Here is a 14,271-nt window from a genome sequence, read left to right on the forward strand (position 1 = left end):
CACTGCTCTGGGCTATTAAAACTTTGTATATCCCTATAAATGTAAATTGTAAACACAACGACAAAAAATGCTGGCTGAATAATTAAGCTTGGTGCGCTTGAGGTTTAATATATCATTTTTAAAGAATTTATTTTCCCTTCAAACTTTTGTGTGCACTTCTTCCCAAGCTAATTTTACAAGCAAAAATGCAGAACTGCAAAACACCAATCACCCGTTTACCCTTCAGATGGGTTATAAAAGTTTGTTTTATTCTTGTCTATAGCGGAATACCTTCCTGTCTGGGTTTTAAAGAGAGCTCTCGTCTCAAATTAAGCCCGTTAATAAATTGAGACATAAAGCAATCAATGGTACCGGCGCCTGTGCGGAGCGCCGCGCAGAGCTGGCGGTAATCACACGATAAATGCAGCGTGCTGATCTATGGTAATACTCAATAACACATTCTCCACCAGGCTCCACTCATCAGGGAGCTGGGGAGGGAGGAGGCGGGGAGCGCTCTCCTGATTGGCTGTCTCCGTCCTTTCAGGAGACCACTTCCGAGCGTGTGATTGGTCGGTGCGCTGCTGCAGGATACTAAGCATCTTTATTTTGGTGATGGATATGAAGGCATGCCAGCAGGCTGTACGGGAGTGCAGTGCTCGCAGCCAGCCAGGCTGCACTGTTTGGAGGGTCTGACGGTCATCCAGCTGCTGACCTTAACCCTTCCCAGGCAAGTTTCTCTTTTCTGTAGGTGAGAATACAGTAAACGCCATGGTTGCTGCTCAACCCTCACCTCAGGGCGTTACTGCCGTTTGAAGGCGAAGTCCGTGGGACTTTGCGAGTTTTGTGCCCTGCTCGATCTGGGAAGATTATGTGCGGTTAGCCCGATAAGAGGGAACACGACCTGGAGTATCTGACTCTTCGGAAGAGAGGGGGGTGCGCCGAAAAAAAGTTGTGATGCTTTTCTTCACTCAGTGCTTTGGAGCTGTTCTGGACCTCATTCACCTCAGGTTTCATCACTACAAAGCCAAGAGAGTCTTCACAGCCGCAGGGCAGCTTGTCTGTGTGGTGAACCCCACGCGCAGCCTGAAGGTGAGTGTGCCTTCCCGAGCATGTTTATTTTTAATCTGTGAGCTTTGAACTCTATAATACGGGGGGAGGGGCAAGGTGCCCAGGATGCGTGACTAACTAGTGAACAGTATGCACTTTCAAAGAATGTCCTTTGGCACCTAAGCAGGGTTTTGACAAGTGTCTGTCTGCGCACATACTTTCTTCTATTGTACACTCGTGGCTGGAAGCAGGGAGTACTGTAACTGCGTAACATGAGTAAAGGTGACACATTTTGGAACGACCTTAATGGAGCTGGGAGGGCTAGAGAAAGTATGAGATGCTTAGACATTGGTTAAGGGTCATTTAATGAAGGAAGGTGCCTTTCTCTGGGGCCCTGGGGTCGGATTGGACTTGGGGCCTGTGTTAATGGACATTCCTCTGATTTCTGAAGTGTTAAAGGCGGAGGAGAATCCACAGGTGGTATTTCTGTCACCTATCGTCAGTGCTGGACTGTCAAACAGTCTGCACTGTCAAATGGGCCAGTTTGAAGGGACTAGTGTGTGGGCTCATTTGTGCGGTCCTGTCAAAGCCCACGGGACCAAAAAATACGACCCACACATCACTCCTTACAAGTCGGCTCATCTGGTAGTTCCAGATTGTTCGACAGGCCAGTCCAACACTGCTTAACGTGTATTTGACGGACATTCAGTCTGCGGCTTCTCTTCAGGTGCGGTGCTTCGGCGCCTGTGTAACCCGGCGGACGGCCGCTGTAAACAGGAACGCACATGGCCGTCAGTCAGTGGGAACAGGGTAGCAGGATCCATAGTATTTTCTTCCTTCATCTGGCATCATGAGTCACGGACGCAGCGACGAGAAGTAAGGATGCAAGGAACATGTTTAGTTTCCTCAGTTTGCACTCTTTATCCTCTAGTCCATCAGCAGCAAAATGGAGGCTGTTCAGGGGTTCAAGTGGGACTAAGGCAATGTGAGATGTCACTAGTGAGCAGGGAAACATGGTGCCACACCGTTTCGGTGAACCTATGTACACTGGAAAACGTTTGTACATTCGCCCCTCATTTACTAAAGTTCTTTTGAGTGCCTGCATGACCGAAAACGATACTGAAGAGAGTGCCTTATTTGCCAAATCCATGCATTCGCAGCGCTAAATTGCACCGAATCACCTGACGCTGCGCTAACTTGAGTAACTGACGGCTATTGTTGGCAGAAGGCATTTTCTGTGGGTGACCAGTCTACTCTGTCACTCTCTTGGCTTCCTCGGATGACTGCCTGCGTATGATAGTGATACGGGTGCATCAAATCATAAACATCTGTGCCCCCATTCACAGCGGAAGAGCACTGTACATCACTCCTTTCTCTCTCTCTCTCTCGCCCCCTGCTTGGAGTGAGCCGTCTGCTGAAAGTCGGCAGCGGCGCTGTTAACTTTAGTTCTTTCTGCGCGTTCAGTTAATCTTGTGTGACAAGTATTGATGGGGACTGTGTTCGCTGGTGGGAGGGAGGGGGTGGCGAAGGTATATAAAAAGTTACGGTTGTTCTGATTTATTGCTTGCCATTGATATAGCGCCGTTCTGTCAGGAGGAATGCTGAATGTGTGTTGGTATGGTGGCTACACTAGATGCTTCCGAGCAGTAAGATGCAGGTTCTAATGCTGGCTTCTTCAACTTGACACGAAAGTGTGTGCTCTTGGGCTGCCGATTTAAAACATCACATACTTCATCTGACGAAACGATAGCTCCTAACAGCAGGCTGAAATCTGAGGCGTTAAGCACTATAATCATTGTTTTTCTAATCATGAAAGCACTTAGCGGTGACTATGTGACGCGCTGTGCTATTTAAGTGCGGGTGAAACATGAGTGAATTTGAAACAACTTTAAAAAAATATATAAAATAAGAAATCCACAAAGGTTGATATGATGCCTTTACTAAGCCCAAGATCACACGGCTTCTTGGGGTTGGGAATGTTACTTCCACTAAAACGATCTTCTGTCTCTTTACCACTAGAGAACATCCCCTTATATTGGAACATACATAAAAGAAAAACGTGCCCTCGGAGGGGGTATTACCCTCGCAATCAGCTTTGCTGCTAAACAGACATCGACATGTTTTCTTAGCGGCCTCAGATCACGACGTCGCCGTGTTTCATTTTCTCTGTAATGGCTTGGGGTGGCTTTGCGGTGTAAACACAGCGGTCCCGTGCTTCATGCTGCGCTTTGTTCCCGCCCTCAGATGCCAACCGCGAGTTATTACTGTAAAAGCATCTTTACAGCCTGCTGCAGCCCGGGCCAGGCTGCCGGAACGGCCACGCTCTCTCTGGTCTAACAGCTGCTTGCAGGGAAACCTCGCTCCGATACCATACTAAAAGGCCTCTGAATGTTAATGTCGACCTAAGTTCATCGATCGGGATGGCAGCATGTCAGTTTAAGCGTGGCATGCCTTATCCGCCCAGCTGGCACGACTCCTCTCAACTGTGGGCATCGGGCCACCGCCAGCCCAATGCTTCTTCGACTGAACTGTTCTCACTTTGCCAGCGCTATGACTATAGGAATGTCTGCGCAGTGTTGTTGTTAATTACCGCCGATAGAGAGCGACAGTCTCTACCAGAGGGCATTGTCTTGAGGGGACCTGGTGACATAAGCTATCATACATAGTTTAGTCAGTGTCATGATCTCATGACGAAGACGGGGGCATTACCTATGCCTTAATACCGGAACATAGATTTGTAACTTAATGATGGAGTTTCTAGCATGCGTGTAGCTCTTAACTTCCACTGGTGCGGCGTCGCAGCGCTCAGACGTCCCGGAGCCATTCCAAGCGGACGTAAGTGTTTGGTTGAGAGAGCGTGAGAGTGTTAAATGTCGGTCCTTAACTTAATGATATAGTTTCTACATGTGGCGTCGCAGTGCTTAGACGTAGACGTTCTGCTGATTACAAGCGGCGGAAGCCGTGGGGCTGTGATATGCTCTATTGGAGGTGCAGGCAGCGAACACTGAATGTGACTGTATAATAAATCTGTAGCATCTGTTGAGCAGCACCAGAGCCGAGCCTGGCGAACTCTCTTCCAAGTCCTGCCAACCTCATTCTCACGTGATTTCTCTCGTGCACATTACCACGCGAGTGGGTTAGTTATGCAACATATACGCATGTGATTTGAATTATAATAAATCAACAGAAAGACAAAGGCACCGAGTGCTCGATTGGAGACGTGATTGGAGTGATTAAAATGTGTCGTGCTAGCAGCACTGGTTCGTGCATCGAGACAGCTCAATGCGTCAATGCACTTACTGCAAGAATATGAGTGGCACACACAGGCAAATGCTTGGAGCGCAGGCGGGACAGACTTAGGGCCTGATTATGAAGTGGGCAGTCGGACCGCTGGACAATATGGCAGAGGGGAGGATGTCGCTAAGCCGGCGGCCTCCCGACCACCGTATTATGAGGATCCCGCAGGGCCGGACAGCGGAGACAGTGCAGCGACATTGGCTGTGGCTCTAACGGAGTGCCGAGGTGAATGCCGCGACCCCTACTGTGCCGCCAGCACAGTCGGAATGCGCACTGTTGCCATTGCAGACAGTGCACATTCTGACTGTGCTGATAGGGGGACCTCTCCAGTGTCCATGACATGGGCATGAGCAGTACAGCCCGCCGTGGCCGCGTCTCTCCCTTTCCACTGGCCTTTTCATGGTCATGCCCCACCCAAGGAAAGGCTGGCAGAAAGGCAAGTCGCAATCAGCATGGCAGTGCAACATCAGTACCGCTGTTCTTGACCATGGCTTTTTCCACCACCAACGTGTCTGGATCCAAGATCCTAGAGGTGGCAGTGGTCTTGTAGCAGTCTGACCACCAGCATCATAATCTGGTGGTCGGCCCACCACCCCAGGTATGGCAGTCCTAGGATCGTCATACCTGTAATCAGCCCCTTAGTGTCTCATCCTTTCAAGGTCGATAAAACACATGCCATTCAGGCAGATAATAACAGCGTGGATTTCTTAACAGCACTATAATCTTTAAACCTATAAAGCCTCTGTGACCCCGCCTCACCTTACCAGGAAGTGCCTTGATATAATTTAGTTTAAAGAGACATGCAATATAGCTAATTTATTAATTAATTTAATCATTGATTTTTTATACATTCTGTTAACAAGGGCTATTATTTTTGATGCATGCAGTTGCAATCAATGATGGTCCACAGCGAGCCATATGTAAACAGAAAATCACTCCGATCCCAAGCTGATTCAAACAATGGAGTTTAGGAATGTTAAGTTGAGATAGATTCAGTGGTTGAAGCTGATGGGATCTATTGCCAACACTGTTCCCAATCTTTTTCAATTTTACCAACACAGTTTTTACTTTTTGTTGACCATGGCTTTATGTTAAAAAAACAGATGCATTTCCAAGGTTAATGTGAATCTTAATGTACCTCTGGCTGGAAAGGAAGGGAGGGGGGGTCTTGTATACTGTGAGGCCAAGGTAGCAGCAGACTGCCAAAGTAAGTAGAAACAAGATTTCATTGCTACCTGAAAGAAATGTATGTGCGTGAAACTGGTTATTGACAAAGGCGTAGCTATTATTGGTGCAACAGTTGCAGTGACACTGGTGCCCAAAGCCATGAGGGGTGGGGTCAATTCATCCCTGACAATTGCTGTATTTTAGTACCCCAACAACAGTCAAAGGAGCCATTTTTTCTTGCTTGCACCAGGGCCTGATGTATTCTTGGTATGCTACTAGTTAATGAGAAAATCTAACAGCCAATTGGAAGCCACTTTATGGGTATAATTGTTGAAGCCATTTGAGGCTTCAGGTGCCAGACTAAGGGGGTTTCCAGAGGAACTCTGGAGTTGACATGTCTAGTGGAAACCTATGAAGAAAGTTTGCACAAGGCACACCCTAATTGCATATTACAAAGTGCATATTTTTGGAAAGCACTTGCTTTATTTTAAACGCTAAGGGCCATATGTACAAACACATATTCCCTTAGACACAGAATGGGTAAACCCCTTTGATACATCTGGCCCTAAATCTCTTTGCACATATTGAGGCAACGTTCTATTGTGACCAATATAATTGTAAAATATTGACTTGCACATTCACATTGGCATCAGCTTGTAGTAGGACTTCGTAGCACTCTAACTGCACTCTGTTCTCCACTGTGCCACCCAGGATTTAGTTCTCTGAGGGTCTGGGTACCCACACAAACATCCGCAGCAATCATATTAACAAACTGAGCTTTCATTTACCACTGATTACTCTAACTTGCAGTCATTTTTCATTTAAGGTGTGTGTTATATTTGATATGTAATTTACTTGCAGAATAATGTACTCTTTTCAGCAATATTTTCACTTTAACCACGGGATAGGCCTCTTCATAATTTCCTCTAACCCAGTATGGGCAGTGCACTTAAGTAATACGAGGTGAAGGGCAGAACCTTACAAAATTTCAAAATAAAGAAATAGTCCAAAAGAGGTAAAATGTGAGGGTGTGTCCATGTCCCTGGTGCTCTTGTTTTACAGACAGAATGTCTCACTTGTGAGGACACGCCTTATTAGCTGGTAAAGACCTTTTAGGGTTCAGTCATGCTGAAAAGTTGACCATACACAAGTCATGCGTACAGTGAAGTATGTAAACCATTGCATGCACAAATAATTGCATAACGTGGGTCAAAAGTTGGCAATGCTTTCTGTCTTCCTTCTATTAGTTTGTGGACAGTAACATCTTCCAGATGGAGCCATCTTGGGGTGATGAAAGGCTAGGAGAACAAAATTCCTCTGCTTCTGGAGGCTGTGACTATCTTAGTACCAGTGTAACTTGTGATAGCTCCACATTGTCTTCTGTTGATTTATCTGTAGGAGTGCTCGCTAGAGGAAGCAATTTTGGGGTGGTTCTGGTCTAGAACAACAGCAGATCCCTGCCACTGGAACATTGTGATTCTGCCTTTGGTGGGTATTTAGTTGCTGGACATCAGTATACTCTCTTACAGATCCTTGTTTCTTCTATCAGCTTGTTGACAAAATCGCTCTCCAAAGGAAGCCATCTAGGGTTGGTATTAGGTTAGAACAGCAGAGCTCTGCCTCTGGAGGGTTGTGAGTAGCTGGACACCAGTGTAGCCTAAGGTAGCTCAATTTACCTTCTGTTGACCTGTATGTTGCAGCGCTCTTCAGGGAGAGACATTTTGGGATGATACAAGGCTAGGAAAATAGCAGAGCTTAGCCTTGGCAGGGTTGTGAGCAGCTGGACATTAGTGTAAACTCTCATAGCTCAGAATTTCTTCGATAGACCTCTATGTTGCAGCCCTCTCCAGAAAGAGCCATCTTGGGATGGTACTATGCTAGGACAACACCATAGCTCAGCCTCTGGAGGGGTGTGTATCTGACACCAGCATACCATATGAAAGTTCTCTTAGGTGCTCTGATCCATTCCTGCTCTGTGGCTGCTTAGATTAAATTTCAGTAAATGTGTTTTATGGCTAGAGCAGCACATCGCACACTCTACTAGTTATTGTAATATAAACAATCTTCAGATGGATATGTGTTATCATATAGTTGAGTTCCCCGGCTGTTTGTATGTCAGGACACTCATTAGCCTCTGCTGAATTCAGAGCATGCATAGGCTTGTTCATGTGCCTTTATAACTCGAGATTCCTTCATTATATGAATTGTGATAGTCTATGCCTGATATGATAACCAATAAGTCTTATTCCAATGGGGCCAGCAATATTCAATATTTGACAGCTGTTCTCAGCCATGAAGAAGCCCTTTTTCACCGCACATTTCACAAAAAATAGTTGAACCCAGCAGGTAGATGCTTACATCTATGACATGAGTAGTTGCACTTTTTTTGTGGTCTTGCTATCGACATCACCAGCTGTCTGTCCAAGTCAGCACTGTATGCAATAATAAATAGATGCAGCTCTTGCTTATGATTACTTGACTTTCTTGTCAATCTCAAGTTCCTGCTTTTTAGGTCTTGCATTAACAACTCATGTGCTGTCTTTTCAAGACAGGTGGGGGCATATTTATACTTTTTGCTGCAAAACTGTGCAAATGCAGTTTAAAGTATAGCGCCGCCTAGCACCATTCTACAGCGCCAGCCGGGAGCCATATTAAAGTAATGGCGCAAGCCAGAACTAAACTTGGGCTAAGGTTTTAAACTTAAAAGAAGATGCTAGCTGGGTGATGGTGGTGGTAGGGAAGAAGTGGGTTGTGCATCAAAAAATGATGTTTACCTGGTAAGAGGCAAGAAAATGCCTCTAACCAGACTAGAGCAATTTCCTGGCACACAACCACAAAAAACATGACTCCTGTCTAAAAAAAAGACAGGAGTCATGCCCACTACCTCAATGGCCATGCGCAGGGGACAAGTGTCCCCTGGGCATGGCCAATGCACCCTTTGCCATGCAGGGGGCCCCAAGGTAGGGCCCCGTTGGCACTTAATTTAAAAAAAAATACTTACCTTTACTTACCCTACTCACCTGGGATGGGGTCCCCCATCCTCTGGTGTGGGTGGGGTTGTTCCTGGGGCTTGGGGAGGGCACCTGTGGACCCATGGAATGGGTCCACAGGTCCCCTGACGCCCGGTCTGACCAGGCGTTAAATAATGGCCTCTCCTCCCACCCATGCATCATTTTAGCACTGAGGGATAAATATGAGGCTATGGGGATAGCACCATATTTTAGATAGGAACGCCTACCTTGCATCTGATTGACGCAAGGTAGGTGCACGCATCCAAAAAATGGTGCAAACTCCTATATTTTGACACTAGACGTGTCTAATGTTAAAATATAAATATGGAGATAGATTTGGCTGAATTTGCGTAAAAAAAATTATGCAAATTCAGTGCAAACAGATTATAAATATGCCCCATTGTTTATAGTTAGTGGGCTATCGCCTGCCCATAGGCTTACCATTGGTTAGCTTGAACATGGCTTGCATTTTCTTCTTTTCTACTGTGTGTCATATCAATGTCCCTCCCCTGGAGCATGGACCAAATACTTGTGTCCTTCCACCACTTCTGTTTTTGAAGCTACTTTTGTCTTCGTTTTCTAGCACTCCACATGAGTGCTTGTATTTTCAGGCACACCCATATCCCGTCCATGTTGCTCCTTTTCCCTCTCAACCCCCTCCTTCCCCTGTAGTTGCTTCTCTCCCCTGCCACTGTTTCAACTTAATCTTCCATCTTCGAGACCCGGTGGATGGACTGTAGTGTTTTTTAATGAGTGCTTCAGAGATGTTTGTCAGATGGCTGTAAGGCACAGTCAACACAAATTTATGTTAACTTTAACACAGGCTGAGTCCCCCGATCCCCTGAATTCCGAAACTTCAAAGTAAATTCCACTCAGAATGTTTACACAAGACGGGAGCATGCTGGAGAGAAAAATGACACCGATGCTGGTAAGGTAACAGTTATTCATCTCACATTAAGAAGTTGTGGGCTTGCTTGTTTGAAGAAGAGACACAGAAATGTCTTTTCTGTGATCTCATTCTGAATCAACCCAAATCTCGTCTCCTGCCCTACCTTCCTATGCTCTTCAGTGGCTCTCAAGGAACGGGATGGAGCCCTTGGTGATTCCTTGAATGCTCTTCTTAACCTGTCTCCCCTCTCCTACGCTCTCTTCCAGTGCTCGTCCACATTCCACCGAGAACCTGATGGCAGCCGTTGGAGGTGCCCTGGATGGTGTCTCGCTCGACTGTCCATCCAGTGCTGTCCCTCTTGATGGTGGTAGTCTTTATTGGGTTTAAACACCACCATTATTACTGAAGCCAGTTGTGGCGACCGACTGCGTTAAACATATAGAAAACAATGGAAACATTGTTATTTTATATTTTCAAGATGGTTGCTGCATTGTGTGATGCAACATAAGTTCTGTCATCACATCATACAGCATGGCAATGAAAATAATGCACATGATGATGCAACACAGATTGCATGAAGCAAGATTATTGCTACCTTGAAATTAAAGAAAGTAATGCTTTCATTGCTTTCTATATCCTTTTATCATGCCCAGTCAGGCATTGCAAAGCTGATAATGCTGCTCTCCGAACATTGGCAAAGCAAGACCGTCTGGGTTTGACAATATTTGTTCTTATGAGCCAAATGAAGCTGCGACCTTTGTGGTTTCTCTGAAGTATCCTTGTCAAACATGACTCCACATCTGGGGATTGTCCAAAGAGAGGAATATCCATAGCCAATATGCATTTTTTCATTTTCTTCATCACATGAGAAAAACTCTATGTGAAGAAATTCCTATCCCGAGCCCTCAAAAAATGATGGTGGATATGCACATTCCCAAACCCATTGCACTGCAAACTCAGTGCAGAAATGGCATTCACACTCTGTCAAACCTACGAAGTTGCAACTTTGTGAATGTTCACTGAATGGTTACCGCCCCTGGCATACCCTTGTGAACAACACTCATTGCTCTGCCACGGATACCCCATTTTTGATTTCAGAAAATCTATTAATACAGCAAATTACTCCAAGAAGTGCGTTACACCCTACAAAATGGCCACGGTGCACTGCTATGAAGCAGAAAACAATTTTGGTTTTCGGGGTAGCATGGTACTCGCAGAAAAAACGCTTCAATGCCTCGCTAGGGTTCCTAAGCGCTCTATAAGTGCATTTACATAAACAATTAAAATTTTCAGCCACAGTAATACCTTTGTTTTCATCTAAGTTTAACTTATCTGCACAAAAAAGGTTTAAGAATTTGAACCTTAACCTCCAGATCTGTGTTTGCTATGACATTGTTATTATTCCAATGTGTATGTTATACATGTTGCCCTCAGGGCCGCTTGACTGACAATTATGTTCTTCTCTGTTATTGCCCTCCTACTTATTGAACAGTCTGGGCTTCTGCCACATCCACAGTATTTCAGCTTATTATCAAGAAATTGCAACTGTTCACCATTTCTGTCAGTCGTTCAAAGGTAAGAGGGTTGTCTCCCAGCAAAGAAGAGAAGTGTAAAGTTCTGTGATATCAGGATTCCACCAAAGTCCTTTGTTTAAACACCTGAGGACCTAGTCCTATCAGTGGCGTAAGATAAGCGCCTGCAGCCCTCGTAGTGCTACAGTCTCCACCTAGGTTTAAAGTTAGGAGTCTCCACCCCTCAACTGAGGAAGTGGCGCCTTCTATGACCACATTTACAACAGTACAGCTACTACAAGTAACTTTACTGCTGTTTTGGGAGTTTTTGAATCCCTGGAAGAGATCTCCGCCCTCAGGGCAGAGAACTCTGAATGGAAGAACAATGACGCACACCTGACCAAAAACTCACAGAACTCACATACATTAAGCAAAACAAAAAGAAAGAAAAAAGAAAAATGACACGCTCATTCATCCACTCTTCTCTTTGGGCTCTTCCAGTCACATGACACAACACACCATCTCTAGAATCTAGGATGCATTCTACTACACTTAAAAGAAAAAATAACTTTGTGGAAGAGCCAATATGCCGCGAAGTTTCCTTTATTTTTGATCAGTACAAGGATCTGCTTGGTCTGCTTCCATACAACCTCAGTGGAATACATTTGTTGCAGTGACTTTCAGCTGAGGATGGCTGCCAGAAAGTCCTTCCTCTTAAATACCTTCACCCTTGCACACGCAGATGTGTTGCATGTGCTTGAGGCTTGGTTATAAGCTGTGAAATAAATTACTTGTACATTATAAATATATTTTTAATTAATAAAAAAGTCACCAATGCTGAATGAAATGAACATTTTCTAACATATTATCACAACATTTTTATTTTAAAATAAAGTTATCAATGCTCAATGAAATGAACATTTTCGTATTATAACAATATTTGTATTTTAAAATAATATATAAATAAAATTATATTTATTTTTACAAAATAAAATGTACAATTAGAAAAAAATCATTACAAACGTTTTAAATAATAGTTTTCTTAAAGAAGTTATAATTTAAATTTAAAAGAAATTATTTTATATTATTCCCATGTGGTGTTAATGTTAATACTATTCACTGCATCTATTAATTTCTACGGAGCTTTGTTGCAGTACTCTTGAATTCCCAATTGTTGTACTTGACATATCCGAAGGCTTTTTTAGAGTTGACATTAGCCTATTTTGTCAGTATTTCTGCTGTAGTATATGTTGGTGTTACTTTTGTGAATTGCATTCCTCTTACTCATTTGTAGGCATAATTTTGTACACGGATATGCCTCGCTAAACCCCTCCATAGGTGTTCCTAAAAAAAACTTTTTGTAGTAATTATTCCCCATTTTCCAACAACCACTCCCCCATTTTCCAATTCAAGAATAATAGTTTTTCATAAATGATGTCAAATATGACCTATCCAGGAGCTGGTGCATTAGTAAAATGACTTGTGTACCTCACAAGCCCATACCCATTTAATGCAAGAAGCTCCCAGTCTGACTTTTGATGCAACTTAGGTCCGTGTACTCATGGTTACCTCCATTTGAGAACCCCCAGATCCTTTCTTTATGCACTCGCTCATTGTTGCCTGCATTCAATTTGCATTGAAATGGATAGTCATAGTTAACTAAACACCCCTTATCCACATCATGGTGATTCGCTCTGGTCTCCCTTTAGTTCAAGTGTGGTCAGAACTATTTGTGATATCAGTCTATCCATCTTTGTAAAATTGTTAGTTCAGTCACTTGAGTACTGATAGCAAAGATGTAAACATTGCTCCTTTCATTCCTTTTTGCATCATTCCTATGTCATAAAGCACTTGCCCCATCCCATGTATGAATCTCTCCTTGAAACACTCAGAATGTCACCATTGATTACCATTGATCGTTATCTTTTGAACCCTAACTTATAACCAGTTTTCAAACCATGTTCAAAAGTGGTCACCAATCTGCAGGTAATCTAATGAAAACGTAATCCTTTGTGTGTTACTTTATCAGATGTTTCTCATAAAGTCTATTTATATATAAAAGCAAACCTTCAGGGATTTTAGAGAAGTTATAGCATTTGCATAGTGGGAGCTATACTTCCAATGAATATTGTTTTGACCCCTCTGGTATTCTTAAATGCATTTTTGAGGTGTCTGATGTCTTCTTGCTGAAAAATTCAATTACATAGTGAAATAAAGATAGTTCAGGGTCTGTAGTGATGTAGAAAGGATATTTATTTTAGTATTCAGGGTATAACAGCTCAGCCATCCTTACAACAGTTCCTTCCTCCAACCTCCGCCCATCTCAACTTGTTCCAAATTCCCCTTCATTCACTCTGATGTCAGCGATGACATCTGTCAAGAATAGAATACTACATACCCCCCTCCTTTCAATACAGACTTAAATACATCCAGGACTGAGAGGACTAAAACACTGCTTTACAAGAAATAAGACTAAACAAGACACTTCATATACACACGAGAGAGAAAATTAACCTGAAATTTATACGGAGGCAACAGAAAGGAAAGGAAACATAGGGGGTTATTCCAACTTTGGAGGAAGTGGTAATCCGTCCCAAAAGTGACGGTAAAGTGACGGATATACCACCAGCCGTATTACGAGTCCATTATATCCTATGGAACTCGTAATACGGCTGGTGGTAAATCCGTCACATTTGGGACGGATTACCACCTCCTCCAAAGTTAGAATAACCCCCATAGTCTTTTAAATAAGCAGGACTTTGCACCTTTTTGCCAGACTTCCTTGGCGGTACACCATCACTCTTACTGATGGAGACATTATCTTCCACCTTCCGTGAGTCAATAATGTTCTTTACTTCAGTATCCTGCAAAAATGTACCTTTATACAAAACCACTCTGTTGAGATTCCATACAAGATGATCATCAGTTCTGATGGCACTGGTGAAAACCTTGATAACTCTCATTGGTTTAGACATCTTGTTTCCACATGTCTGTAAACCAGGACATCTTATCATAATCAGGTCACCTACATTTACTTTAGTCACCTTATCAGAATGACTTTGATCAAAATATAACTTGCTATTACTTTTTTTAGAGGACTCTCTCCCCCTCCACTGCTTATCTTCTGTCTGTTCTTCCCTACCCAAATATGTATTATCCCAAGAAGGTTCTAGCACAGTGTTGGGATGTCTTCCACGAAACAACACAAAAGGAGACACACCTGTGGTTGTATGAGGTGTAAACCTGTATACACCAAACTCTCTTGATGACCGACTCCTGCCAATTCCTGCTGTCATTTTTAGCTAAGGCTATGGTCTCTTTCAATACTCAATTAAACCTTTCTACCATTCCATTAGATTCCAGATGATAT

The 14,271-nt window shown here is 43.6% G+C and overlaps 1 protein-coding gene across 1 annotated transcript in view; it reads left to right on the forward strand.

The window, feature by feature from the left end:
• Positions 1-593: 593 nt before the first annotated feature.
• The window catches only part of SIAH3 (siah E3 ubiquitin protein ligase family member 3), a 401,123-nt gene continuing 387,445 nt past the window's right edge, over positions 594-14,271 (forward strand). Inside the window, exon 1 of the mRNA XM_069205403.1 lies at positions 594-1,068. Within this exon, the coding sequence (XP_069061504.1) occupies positions 934-1,068 (135 nt within the window). The 5' untranslated portion in view covers positions 594-933. The remainder of the gene's footprint in view (positions 1,069-14,271) is intronic.

The sequence above is a fragment of the Pleurodeles waltl genome, chromosome 8 (genome assembly GCF_031143425.1).
Source record: "Pleurodeles waltl isolate 20211129_DDA chromosome 8, aPleWal1.hap1.20221129, whole genome shotgun sequence".
NCBI lineage: Eukaryota > Metazoa > Chordata > Amphibia > Caudata > Salamandridae > Pleurodeles > Pleurodeles waltl.